The 14,611-nt window shown below is 44.4% G+C and overlaps 1 protein-coding gene across 14 annotated transcripts in view; it reads right to left on the bottom strand.

The window, feature by feature from the left end:
• ncor1 (nuclear receptor corepressor 1) overlaps window positions 1-14,611 on the bottom strand; it is a 399,352-nt gene that overhangs the window by 142,191 nt on the left and 242,550 nt on the right. For all 14 annotated transcript variants that reach the window (XM_078548371.1, XM_078548367.1, XM_078548369.1 and 11 more), the window contains one exon: window positions 10,253-10,395. In XM_078548371.1, coding sequence (XP_078404497.1) covers window positions 10,253-10,395 — 143 coding nt within the window. The remainder of the gene's footprint in view (window positions 1-10,252; window positions 10,396-14,611) is intronic.

The following is a 14,611-nucleotide window of genomic DNA, read 5'->3' on the forward strand; positions in this document are numbered from 1 at the left end:
CCCATGCTGACTTCGTCTAATCCTGTTAATGCTTTTCAAGTGTTCTGTTACCACGTCTTTTATAATACTCTAGCATTTTTCCCACTACTGATGTTAGGCTAACTGGTCCGTAATTCTCTGTTTTTTCTCTCCCTCCTTTTGTAAATAGTGGCATTACATTTTCCACCCTCCAATCTGTAGGAACTGCTCCAGAGTCTATAGAATTTTGGAAGATGACTACCAATGCATCCAATATTTCCAGGGCCATGTCCTTTAGTACTCTAGGGTGTAGATTATCAGGCCCCAGGGATTTTTCAGCCTTTAACCCCATTAATTTCTCTAGCACCATTTTTTTTACTAATATTGATTTTCTCCAATTCCTCCCTCGCTTTTACTTTTGCGCCAGACAGGAATGAATAATTGTTGTAATTCATGCATACGTTCCTTAAATATTAGCCATTGCCTATCCACTGTCAACCCTTTTAGTAAGGTTCCCCAATCCATCATTGCCAACGCACGCCTCATACCCTCGTAGTTTCCTCTATTTAGATTCAGAACCTGAGTTTCAAATTCAACATCTTCACTCTCCATCCGAATGAACAATCCTATCATTTTATGGTTGCTCTTCCCCAAGGGATCCTGCACAACAAGATTGTTAATTAATCCTTTCTCATTGCACAATACCCAGTCTAGGATAGCCTGCTCACTAGTTGGTTCCTCAATGTATTAGTCTAGAAAACCATCATGTACACACTCCAGGAAATCCCCCTCCACAGTATTATTGCTAGTTTGGTTTGTCCAATCTATATGTAGATTATAGTCACCCATGATTACAGTTGTGCCCTTATTGCATGCGTCTCTAATTTCCTGCTTATTGCCTTCCCTTACATCTCCATTACTGTTTGGGGGCCAATAGACAACCCCCATCAACATTTTCTGCCCCTTGGTGTTTCTTATCTCCACCCAGACAGATTCCATACCATGATTTTCCGAGCCAATATCCTTCTTCACTATTGCATTGATTTCCTCCTTTACTAACAATGCTACTCCACCTCCTTTCCCTATTTGTCTGTCCTTCCTAAATATCAAATACCCCTGGATGTTTAGTTCCCATCCTTGGTCACCCTGCAGCCATGCCTCTGTAATTGCAACTATATCATAACCGTTTATATCTATTTGTGCTGTTAATTCATTTATCTTATTGCGAATGCTCAGCGCATTAAGATACAATGCCTTTAGATTTGTCTTTTTAACCTTGTTAGTCATTTTAGCTTCATTTTGCACTATGACCCCATTTGTTTTTCGCCATCGTTTTTTCAGTCTTCCACTTTTGCTTCTTACTTTTCTGTCTTTTGTTTCTATCCTTGTTTCCCCCTCCTCTGTCTCCCTGCTCAGGTTCCCATCCCCCTGCCATTCTAGTTTAATCCCCTAACAAGGGTAATACAGTAATGATGGGATACTTCACAGACTGGGTAAACCTAATTAGCACCAATGATGGGGAGGACGACTTCCTGGAATGTTTACAAGATGGTTTTCTATAACAGTATGTTGAGGAACCAACTAGACAATGAGCTATTTTAGACTAGTAATGTGCAAAGAGAATGGGCTAATTAATAATCTCATTGCAAAGAAGCCTTTAGGGAAGAGTGACAATAATATGATGGAATTTGACATAAAGATTGAAAGTAATATAATTCAATCTGAAACTAGGGTCTTTAATCTAAGTCTGTGTTTGCTGCCAACACCATGCACATACAGTTGCATGCTGATGGTAGATCCAGATTAGCGGCCGCCATCTTTTTAGGGGGAAATGTGTGTCAGGGATTATTCGTGGCTATCACTGTCTCTGGCAGCAGGAGGAGAGGGAAAGTAAAACCTTTTCCTAGTGAGGTATTTTACTACAGTCACATGGAAGCTCTGTCTTACTATCCCAGTAATGTAAGTGGATTGTAGATTGCTGAAAATGTTAGGCTATTTTGCCTCTCCTCATTCTGCCACTCTGTGTTCCAGGCTACAGGCTCCAGCAGCAACGTCATTGGATTTCCGCACATGCGAAGACCATCTTGTGCGGCCATATTACATTCGTCAGAGACACAGTGGTAGTCTAAACAAAGGAAACTACAAAGTATGAGGCGCAAGTTGGCTGTGGTAGATTGGGAAACTACATTAAAAAGTACGATGGTAGACAGGCAATGGCTAGCATCTAAAGAATTATAAGGTGATTTTACAATACATTCCTTTGAGGCACAAAAACCCAGCAGGAAAAGTGATCCAACCCTGGCCAACATGATAAGTTAAGATTTGTATTAGATCAAGGGAAGAGGCCTATAAAGTTGCCAAAAAAAAGTAGTAAGCCTGAGGATTGGGGTATTTTAAAATTCAGCAAAGTAGAACCAAGAAATTGATTAAAAAAAAACCAGAAAATAGAATTTGAAAATAAACTAGTGAGAAATACAAAATCTGATTGTAAAAGCTTCCAAAGGCATGTAAAAAGGAAAAGATTAGCAAAGACAGGCAGAGGCAGGAGATTCCATAATGGGGAATAAGGAAATAGCAGAAAAACTGAACAAATACTTTGGGCGGAATCATCCCAGATTTCCAAAAAGTGCGGTAGAGGGTGGGAAAAAGGAGTTTTACCCACCAGTTACAATGGTGGCTTTTCGCACAGTATCGTCACAATCCCAGCACGTCCATCCTCATTAATAATGCATTCACTGGAAACACGCCAGATAGCTGGCGGGCGGGCTCGGATTTGCCCACCACACCGTGACCTCAGCACTTCCTCGCTCTAGACACCATAGTTAAAGCGCACCAGCGCTCATGCCTACTTCATGTCTTCAGACCAGGGCTGCTTCAGGCGACAGATGGCCTCGAAAGCAAAGGAGACGGCAACTCCCAAATTTAGTGACGCCTCCCTGGGGTGCCTGCTGGACTCAGTGGAAGGCCACCACGATGTCCTCTACCCGCACTCAGGCCACAGGAGGTCCACCCACTGGCCCGGGAGGCATGGTAACAGCGTTCAGCGCCACCGGAGCACAGAGCAGGTCAGCCATCCAGTGCATGAAGAGGATGGATGCCAGGTTATGTCAACCACCTCATCACTCTCAACTCTCACACTCACAAGCCCATCACACATCCACAGGGATCTCACACCTCAAGGGACAATACCACTAACTCACACACAACCTCACGTTTCCATCAGACTCGCATCCTCTGGAGCTCACGTCTTCATCGTTAATGGCTCTGCTCACCACGCAAACATTCTATGTCATGCTATGCTTCCTGCTCACACTCTCTCCATCTGTTTTCAAGCAGGAAAAGTGAGTTCATAACAGCAGGGAGAGGTCCCAGATCAGGGGTGAGTGGCCAACATTAGGCCCCTCACTCAGTTTGAGCAGCGTGCCATCGTGCTGACTGTGGACCATGCCTGCGACAATGGTGAGGTCAGTGGCGAACATCCATGTGAGGATCCTGTGCCACATCATCCCTCTCTCAACGCAAGTGTGAGTGCTCTCTCTCCTATTTTTGACTCTGCTGCCATGCACTAATTATCTCTACTTTGGTTCACAGGGAGATCTGCCAAGCAACTAACGCCCTCAGCTATCCAGTCCCTCAGCTCCATCCATGTCCTCACTTCCAGCCAAGAGGGCACATCCTCCATTGAAGAGCTGGAAATAAGCAGCCTGGAAGACCCATCACAGTGCTTTCCCAAACCCTGCACCAGTGCAGAGGCACACCCTGGTGGGACCTAGATCTAGAGCAGGCTGGGATTCACAATCTGGTGGTCACCGCACAGACATGTGTCCGCAGCAGGAGGAGGCAGGTTCAGCTGAGTTCCCTGGTCCGTGGAAGACTGCTGGGGAAGAGGCATATGTACGGTCTGAGTCAGATAACGAGTTTCTGGATTTGGCCTTCCAACTCAACGTGGAGGGCCAGCAGAAGGCAGGGGAACATCACGCAGAGCTGTTGGAAGCCCTCAACAGAGCAGCACGCAAGTCGGAGGATAAAATGGTGCCCTCCCCCACCCCAGACTCCTTCCTTCCCTCCTCCTCAATTGCCACATTCTCCCCCTTTATACCCTCCTCCCCTCTCCCAACCTCACCCCACCTTTATTGTCAACCCCCCTGCCAAACATCTGCACACCACCCACGCACCCCCCTGCACCAGTACAGCTTTATGCCCCCACACCCCAGTACACCTTCCTCTCCCAGTCAAACCTAGACCTTCCTCTCCCACACCCCCGGTATATATTCCTCTCCCACTCACAGCTGGGCTTTCCTCTCCCACCCTTTGCTGATCATCCGTAACAGCCTATGGTCAAGACCGTGATATTCCAAAGCAGAACCCAGGCGTCAATGGAGCCCTCCCACCTTCTGTGAGCTGCTTTGCATCAGGGCCATGTCTATGAGAATCCACCCAGCATGCAACGCACGTGTTCCTCCTGGGTCCGGAGGCTGTAGGGCACCTTCTGCTCCTCAGATGTCCACGATCTGAGCCAGGGCCTAAGGGTAAGTCCTGACTTCTGCATGCCACACTTGTCCAGATGTGTTCTGGACCGGCATGTTTTCCTGCTGGCGTAACAGAAAATTGGGTGTGGGATGATTCTGGTTGGGCCTTACTTTGCACCCCATTAGCGGGATGCTAAGCAAGTTCACGCTGTCCTCCAGCAGCATTGGCGTTCCGCCATGCTGGGCACCATCAGATGATCCCGCTGTGCTTTGATGCCAGTGTGAAACCGATTTTCGGCCTTCACACCATATTATCCATCCCCACCCCTCACCATGACGCCCTACGCCAATGGGACCGGAAAGTTCCGGCTTTTATGTCTGTCTTGGTGGAATATACAGAAAACCTCTTTGAGACACTAGAGAAGCAAGGAACTAGGTGAGATTGAGGACCTGAAAGGGTAGTATTAGTAAAAAGTAGTACTGGAGAAATTAATGGGATTGAAAGTTGATTAATCCCCTGGACCTGATGATCTACATCCCAGAGTGTTGAAAGAGGTGGCTGTAGAGATGGTGGATGCGTTAGTGGTCATCTTTCAAATTTCTATAGATTCAGGAACAGTTCCTGCAAGTTGGAAGGTAACAAATGTAACCCCACTATTTAAGAAAAAAGGGAGAGAGAAAACAGGGAACTACAGATCTGTTAGCCTGACATCAGTAGTATGGAAAATGCTGGAGTCTATTATAAAAGATATGATAACATGACACTTAGAAAATAATGGTAAGATTGGGAAGAGTCAACATGGATTTATGAAAGGGAAATGATGTTTGATAAACCTGTCGCTGAGTTTTCCAAGGATGCAACTCGCAGAATAGATAAGGGAGAATCAGTGGGTGTGGTGTATTTGGATTCTCAGAAGGCTTTCAATAAGGCTCCACGCGAGGGTTAGCAAGTGACATTGGAGCACATGGGAATGGGGGCAATATACTGATATGGTTTGAGGATTGGTTAACAACAGAAAACAAGAGATAGGAATAAATGGGTTATTCTCAGACTAGCAGGCTGAAACTAGTGGGGTATCGCAAGGATCAGTGCTTGAGCCCCAGCTATTTGCAATTTATATCAATGATTTGGATGTGGGGACCAAATGTAATACTGCCAAGTTTGCTGATGACACAAAATTTAGTGGTAGTGAGAATTGTGAGGAGAATGTTAACGGGCTTCAAGTGGATTTAGACAGGCTAAGTGAGTGGGCAAGAACACAGTTGATAGAATATAATATGGAAAAATATGAAGTTTTCCATTTTGGTGGGAAAAACAGAACTGCAGATGTGGGACTCGACGGCATAACGGTATTGTTGCTGGACTAATAATCCAGAGACTCAGGGTAATACTCTGTAGCATGGTGGAATTTGAATTCAATAAACATTTGGAATTACAAGTATAATGATGACCATGAAGCCATTGTTGATTGTTGTAAAAACCCATCTGGTTCACGAATGTCCTTTAGGGAAGTAAATCTGCCGTCCTTACCTTGTTTGGCCTACATGTGACTCCAGGTCTACAGCAATGTGGTTGACTCTTAAATGCCCTCTGAACAAGGGCAATTAGGGATGGGCAATAAATGCTGGCCTAACCAGCGAAGCTCACATCCCATGAACGAATAAACAAAAATAAATGTAGGGTTCCATATGATATGAAAAGAAATCCAGAATTTTATTCTTTTGCCATTTAAAAAAATTGACTTTCTGCTGAACCAAAGAAGATGGCTGCTACAAATCACATGACCAGTGTTGGCCTTTTGTCCAGGAACTACCCCCTGAAGTTACAAGAACAAAGGAATTATTTTCTCAGCTCTAGAATCTCAAGCCTCATTGCATAGACCCCTTGTAATCACAAAACACTAGGAGACTCCCACATCAGAACTTGTCATGGCTACATGCTAACAGGTTCATACCACACCTGGTACTGTCCCTGGTACCATTTCAAAGAGGAAGCAAGGGATGCCATTTGCATCTGTTAAGCTCACCTTGCTAGAGGAGTCAGTGGGTCTGCCTCTACAATGGTTTCCCAACACCAGACCCTCCAACTGGATGGTAACTCTTTCAACAACTAGGGTAGAATCTTCAGCTTGGTGAGCGGGGGCAGGGCGTAAAATGACGCATGGTGATGTCGGGCGTGCGTCCCAACGTCACTGCACGTCATTTATATTTTCAGTTCGGCGGGCGCACTGCCGAACTGTGAAAGGCCTATTAAGGCCATTTAAAAAGCCAATGAAGCAATTAGTTGAGCTGCCCATCCAACCTTAAAGTTGGTGGGCAGGTGAAGGGCCCGGGCGGCCTTTGCATTTTTCATGGAACCTCATCCACAGGCGGGATGAGGTTTCATGAACGTTTTTAAAGTGTTTGAAAAATTTTTAATAAAATTAATGGACATGTCCCAGCTCATGTGAGAGTTTCACATGAGGGGACATGTCCTTAAAATTTTTCTAAACCTTTACTCAATGTTTTATAAGTGAAAGTAATCTCCCTGAGGCATCTCAGTGCCTCACGGAGGTTCCTGCGCTCTTTCGCGTGCATGCGCGAAACAGCACACTACCCAACTCAGGCAAACCGCCCCCCCACCCACCCCACTCCACGCTGAGCGGGCATTAATTGGCCTGCCCATGTAAAATGGTGGCGCCCAGCCGATCGGGGGCGCTGATCGGCTGCGCGTACACCCACGCCCTCCCCCGCCGACAGGGAGAAAATTCTCTCCCTAATCATTGGGGCCATTATCAGTCCTGAAAAAAGCCCGTTCCAAACACTGGATAAACATCCTTTTTGAAGTCATTGAGAAAGAAGGTTACGTTTCTTGAGTGACCACTTTGAAATCTCAATATGCCTTTGAGAACTGGAAAATCCTCTGACTTTAACATCAACTGGAAAGGTCTCCAGCAGCCTGGCTGAGTAAGCAGTCAGTTACCACCTCTCAACTCCACGAAGCCTGCTTGATTTAAAAAGTCTCTGATCAACACCTTATCAAGCGGTCTAAGCACAGAAAGCCCATCGTGTTGTAGCATCGTCCATTTCAAGGATTTTCGTATTGTTATGTCCAACCAGAGCCTCATCGGAACTGAAGCCCGCTATGAAGGAAACACCCTCTGGACCTTGACTTCTTGACTCTGGAAATCACATGAACTAATAATGCTCCTTTTAGTGTGTGTGTGTGTGTGTGTGTGTGTGTGGGTGTGGGGAGAAGTTGCATCACGCAAACCAAGGGACTGGGAAACAACAGCACCGCATACTTTAAAAGTTATTCAAAACACCTAGTTACAGGTAGGCGGTAAGAGGAAATAGGTACAGTTTGCCTGTCTCTCTCCTGTCCATAACAGAAATTGGCAGCTCAGGTCCGGGAAAGACTCCTTCAAACCAAAAGTTAATCAAACAAGAAAATGTGACCAAAAGAACATTGACCAGAGTCTAAATCTAAGATGAGCCAATTCTGATATTAAAAGAATGTATTGGAAGCCAAGGTGGAAAATTCAGCAGCTGGAACAATTTTAAAAGCACAAGAAAGTTACTGCAGCAAATTCCCTTTCCCTAACACTAAGAAAATGGCAACTTTCGATGTGAGAATGTGGGTAAAGCAAGGAAACTTAAATGGCGAAACATCAGCATACTTAAGCACAGAACAACTGAAAGCTGTAGCTAGGGAGGTACAGTTAAAACTATCGAGTAGGGTGAAAAGAAGTGGGCAGATCCAGTTGCCTGTCAAGCATTTGGACCTCAGTTATCAACCAGAGCAGGTGGATGAGCTCACCCCTGACTCTGTACCCCTTGCCCTAGCCAAATTTGAGGTGGAAGAGCTCAGGATGCAGCTAGAGATTCAGGAAAGGAAAAGAGAGAGAGGAGGAGAGAGAGAAAGGGAAAAGGAGAGGGAAAGAGAGAAAGAATGGAAGAGTATTTCTTAAATAGTGAGAGATTGGGAAGTGTTGCTGTTCAAACAGACCTGGGTGTCCTTTTTCACAAGTCACTGAAGGCTAATATGCAGGTGCAACAAGCAATTAGAAAGGCAAATGACATACTGGCATTTACTGCAACAGGCTTTGAGTACAGGAGTAAAGAAGTGTTGCTGCAGTTATATAGGAACTTGTGTGATGTGAGACCACATCTGGAGTATTGGGTGCAGTTTTGGCCTTCTTACCTAAGGAAGGATATACTTGCCATAGAGGGAGTGCAGCGAAGTTTCACTAGACTGATTCCTGGGGGAAGGCAGGATTGTCCTATGAGGAGACATTGAGGAGACTGAGCTTGTATTCTCTAGAGTTTAAAAGAATGAGAGCTGACCTCATAGAGGTGTACAAAATTCTTACATGGCTCTACAGGGTAGAGCCAGAAAGGATGTCTCCCCTAGCTGGGGGCTCCAGGACCAGGGGACACAGAATAAGAGGTAGGCCATTTAGGACCGAGATAAGGAGGAATTTCTTCACTCAGCAGCTGGTGAGTCTTTGGAATTCTCTAACCCAGAGGGGTGTGAGAGCATAGTCATTGAGTATGTTCAAGACAGAGATGGATAGATTTCTAGTTATTAAAGATATCAAGGGATATGGGGATAACGTGGGGAAATGGTGTCGAGGTAGAAGATCAGCCAAGATCTAGTTGAATGGTGGAGCAGGCTCAAGGGGCCAAATGGCTAACTCTTGGTCCTATTTCCTACAATTCTTTGTAAATCAATGAATTTCAAAGGCAGACAGCAATTTTGTGCTTTGTGTGGTAAACAGAGAGAAGAGACTGCTTGGCTTTGTGAACTACCACAGCCGGGTGCAGGAGGGAAAGTCTCTAGTCGAAGAGATGCATCCAATAGCAATCTAAGCATTTGAGGAGATTCATTCTAGTGTGGCCAGAGGGGAAGAATCATCAGGACAAGCTTTACAGCTGGTCGTGGATGTAAGAATCTCTGCAAATCTAAGTGCCTGGAGATGGTCGCTTGAAGTTACTGCTCAGTGAAATGGAATTGCAAACTCATTAGAAGCTGGAAGCAACTGTGAACTGTTTGTCAACATGTCAATAAGACATGAAAGAAATCCAAACTATGTACATAATTTTTCTTTTGCTATTTTAAAATGGACTTTTGTTGAACCAAACGTTGGCTGCTACAGGTCACATGACTCAGGATTGGCCACCTGTCCTGGAAGCTTCCCACAGAAGTTACAAGAACAAAAGAGTTCCCCTCTCATCGTGGTGGTACAGAAACCTCATCGTGCTGCATTCTCATTCACTTTCAAAGACATTTGTGCTGCTGTTTCTAATCAGGAGCTCATCTGAACTCCACAACGAAGGAAACATCTTCTAGACTTTGACTTTCTAGCCTCTGGAAATCATGTGAGCTAATATTCATTTCTGTGGTTCTGTTACTGTTGTTATCCATTGTTGTAAAAGCCTCCTCTTTTCTATCCCCCTTACATATGTGTATGTGTATTGTGCGTGTGTGTGTGTGTGTGTGTGTGTGTGTGAGGTCGTCAACTACCCCACGCCCCAACCCCACCACAATCCCCTGGCTTGAATGTGAATGAAACTAACCTTCTGAGTTACTAATAAAGAGAGTTTGCTGGGTATTACTTATAAAATTGGACCACACAAACTGAGGGTTTGGGGAAAACGCACCATAGCCTACTTTAAGATATGAAATCCTTTTGTTTCTTTTTATCAGCTATTAAAAAAAGATTCAAACTTCTAGTTAAAGTTATCAGCCTCTATGGGGATTGTAACATTACTCGGAACTTATACTCACTATCTAGATTCCCCCACGAGGGGAAACACCCATGCAGGTGGAAAGGCTGACTCACCACTCTAAGTTTGTGCTGTTGCAGCAGCATGTCCAGGTTGTGCCGCCTCTTGTAGTTAAAGTAGAAATTCTTGCATTGCGCTTCACTTTTGGTGCCCACCATCTTGGCAATGGCTGCCCAGTTCCGTCCATGTTCCACGAGTCCTAAGGTAAAGACACAAGGAAACAAGATTAAATCATATTGAGTCATGGGTTATTACAGCAAATAAAAGGTCATTTGGCAGATAGAGTCCATACTGACTCTTTAAAACAATCCAATCAGTCCCATTTCCCAGCTCTATCCCCATAGCCCTGCAAGTTTATTTCCCTTAACTAAACATTACAATTTGTTTTTCAAATAATTGATCTCTCTGCTGGGTGGTGCAGTGGTTAGAGCTGCTGCATCACAGCTCCAGGGACCCAGGTTTGATCCTGGCCTCGGTTGTCTGTCTGAGTGGGGTGTGCATGTTGTCCATGTCCGCGTGGGTTTCCTCCGGGTGCTCCGGTTTGCTCCCACCGTCCAAAGATGTGCTGGTTGGGTGGATTTGCTACAGTAAATTGTCCCTCAGTGTGTGTGTGTGCTCTGTGATGGATTGACAACCCATCCTAGGTAGACCATGCCTATTGCCTGTCAGAATAGGCACCAACTCCCCGCGACCCCGAATTGGATGGATAAAGCGGTTCTGGAAAAGTGAGTGAGTGATCTCTCTGCTCCCACCACCCTTCATAGGCAGTGAGTTAAGCTCATTACTACTTGCTGCATAAAAAAACACACATCCCCCCCTGCATCTCTTGCCCAAAACCTTAAATTTGTGTCCCCTAGTCTTTGTACCATCAGCTAATGGGAAGACTTTTTTCTTGTCTATCTTAACTAAACTGTCTTAATTTAGTAAACCTCTATCAAATCTGCCCTCAAACTCCTTTGCTCCAAGGAGAACAACCCCAGCTGATCCCTGGAACCATTCTAGAAAATCTTTTCTGCACCCTCTGAAGGTGCTTCACATACTTCCTAAAGTGTGGTAACCATTACTGGGTGCAAAACTCTAGTTAATTTAATTACTTTCTTAATTAACTTAGAATAATTCTTACATACACTACATTTTACTATGCATATTAAAAGCTAGTATCACCTACAACTAAAAGTTATAGGTTTCTTAATTACACAGGTATGTGTTTTAGGTATTTATTTTATTTTAAAGTTTTAGTTATTTTTATTTTTATTCATTTATTTTTATATATTTTAAATAATAAACCCTACTGCTCCCAATAAGCTTTACTTCTGCTATTACAAAAAGCTTATAATGAAGAAAATCTTATTTGAATAAACATACGAAAAAGGAGCAGTTGGCCATTCGGCCCCTCGACCCTGTTTCACCATTTAATAAGGTCACAGCTGATCTGACAGTAACTTCAAACCTGCATCCCGCCTACCCCTGATGACCTATCACCCCCTTGCTTACCAAGGATCTATCCACCTCTGCCTTAAAAATAGACAAAGATTGCACTTCCACTGCCTTTTCAGGAGGAGAGTTCCAAAGATTCACGACCCTCTGAGCGAAAGAAATTTGTCTCATCTACGTTTCAAATGCGTAACCCCTTAGGTTCTCCCACAAGAGGAAACATCCTTTCCACATCCACCCTGTCAAGGCCCCTCAGGATCTTATATGTTTCACTCATATTCTTCAAAACTCTAGTGGATACGAGCCTAACCTGTCCAACCTTTCCTCATAAGTATTAGTCTGGTAAACCTTCTCAGAACAGTTATCAATAAATTGTACCAGTATTTAAAAGATTAGTGAGCAAAACAATTTAAATACTCACCTGGTTGGTTATCACTTACCTAGTTCCCTATGACATCACACTTGATTTTCTCCAAATCATGTCGGTCCACTGAAGCCCACCACCAGCAACAGCACCAAGCTCTTTCATCTACCGGCTCCTCCCTCGCTCCTTCTCGCGCTCTTTCATCTACCGGCTCCTCCCTCGCCCCTTCTCGCGCTCTTTCATCTACCGGCTCCTCCCTCGCTCCTTCTCGTGCTCTTTCATCTACCGGCTCCTCCCTCGCTCCTTCTCGCGCTCTTTCATCTCTCGGCTCCTCCTCACGCTCTTTCATCTCCTGGCTCCTCCCTCGCTCTTTCTCACGCTCTTTCATCTCCCAGCTCCTCCCTCGCTCCTTCTCGTGCTCTTTAAACTCCCAGCTCCTCTCTCGCTTTTATCTCCCGGCTCCTCCCTCACTCCTTCTTGTGCTTTTATCTCCCGGCTCCTCTCTCGCTCCTCTTCATGCTCTTTCGTCTCCCGCCTGCTCTCTCGCTCCTTCTTGCACTTATTTATCTACCGGCTCCTCTTTCACTCCTTCTTGCGCTCTTTTATCTCCTGGTTCCTCTCTCACTCCTCCTCGTGCTCTTTCATCTCCCGGCTGCTCTCTCGCTCCTTCTCGCGTTTTTTAATCTCCTGCTCCTCTCGCTCTCATTTATCTCCCGGTTCCCCTCACTCCTTCTCGCGGTCTTTTATCACCCGGCTCTGCCCTCGCTCCTTCTTGTGCTTTTATCTCCCGCTCCTCTCTCACTCCTTCTCGTGCTCTTTTATCTCTCCGCTTCTCCCTCACTCCTCGCGCTTTTTTTTATCTCCCGCTCCTCTTTCACTCCTTCTTGTGCTCTTTTATTTCCCGGCTTCTCTCTTGTTCCTTTTCACACTGTTTTATCTCCTGCCCCTCCCCTGGCACCGAGGCAGCCACCTGCCCCTATTCCCCCAGGTCCCAGCAACCTTCTCTATCTGCAATGTGCCAAATATCAAGAATTACTGCTTACACAATTGGAGTAATAATAGTGACAGAACAAGAAATTTTACTAGAGAAAAACCAATAATGAAAGTTAATTAACCCACAACTTGCAGCATTTATAGAGTTTAGAGAAAAAGACCATCTGCACATTAAAGATGGTGAAAGTGAGCCGTACAGCGCTAAACTTCACATCTGTGCATACAGGGCCACACTCCAGCTACGTGTGAACATAGCCAGTGCAAGGTGCCAACTGAAGAGCAAAAAATCTAAAACAAATTCCAAAACTGCTTAAGTTTCATCTTCAGTTATAAACAGGAGCTGAATAGATGAAACTCTGTCCCAACCACCACCACCTTCTCAAGGGCAATTAGGGATGGTCAACAAATGCTGGCCATGCCTTTGATGCCCACATCCCATGAAAGAATTTAAAAAATCTGCCACCACAGAAACTGATAAAAGAAAGCTTCAAAACAAAGCTTCAACAATTCAGAGAAAGTGAACACTTGAGCTGCGTTATGACTCCAGTTATTCAGTCAAAAAATGATTTATTTTATAAAACTGCACTTGATATGTTGGAAAAATATGTTTTTTTTGAAGTATGTGAGGTAAAATGAAGAGGTCTTCAGAAATGAAAGTGATCCTTGGAGCATTACGTCATCAGCAAATAAATGTGCTCCCAGGTCTGCCACCCAAAGTCCTCTGCACACGTTAGTATCCAGACATTTAAAAGAACAAGAACCTTTATCCCACATGGATTTGATGTTAACGTTTCCCTCCTCCACTTTCACATCTATTCATTACCATGGATATCTCATGATACATTTAACGTACATTCCATTATTGTTCTCCATAAAACCCACTCATTTTAGCATAGTAATAACTGAGACCAATCTCCAATAACAATAATATGCTAATCTATACCATCACTCTGCACAAGCCATTAGCTGATCCAACATGTCAACAATAAACAAGTTTATTATACCTGCTGATATCAAGGACTGGAAGCTAAAACAGCTTCTGAATGCTATCCAGCTTCCCTTTCCTTTACTTCCTTCTGACCATTTCTATCTCCCAACCTCATTCCTTACTGGCATGCCCCGCTCTCTCACATTTCACTTTATGACCTTGAACTTGTGTCTTCTGCAAAAGTCTCAATTTCATACAACTAAGCTCCTACCCCAACAAAATCTGATCACAATGAACATTACCCTCTTCTCCCATAATTTTACACCAACTGTTTTGGTCAAAGGGTCCCCATGAATCTGACCACTGGAAGGTGCTATATAAATGCAAGTCTTTCTATTTTTATCTTTTTTTACATCGACCTGAGAAGGCAGACTGGGACTCAGTTTAATGTCTCATCCAAAAGACAGCACACCTCTAATAGCACAGTACGGCCCTCAGTCCTGTACTGAAGTGTTAGCCTAGATTAAATGTTTAAAATCTGAAATAATTCTTTCAATTAATTCTACAACACTGCATTGCTGCCAACTTGAGACAGCTCAGTGAGATTGGAGCCAACTATGGCAATCAGCTTCCAATAGCATTCAGCTGCTATACCTACTCACTTTTCACAACATAAGACGCAGCTGTTTTTAATAT

Source organism: Cetorhinus maximus, chromosome 9 (assembly GCF_964194155.1).
Source record: "Cetorhinus maximus chromosome 9, sCetMax3.hap1.1, whole genome shotgun sequence".
In the NCBI taxonomy this organism is placed as follows: Eukaryota; Metazoa; Chordata; class Chondrichthyes; order Lamniformes; family Cetorhinidae; genus Cetorhinus; species Cetorhinus maximus.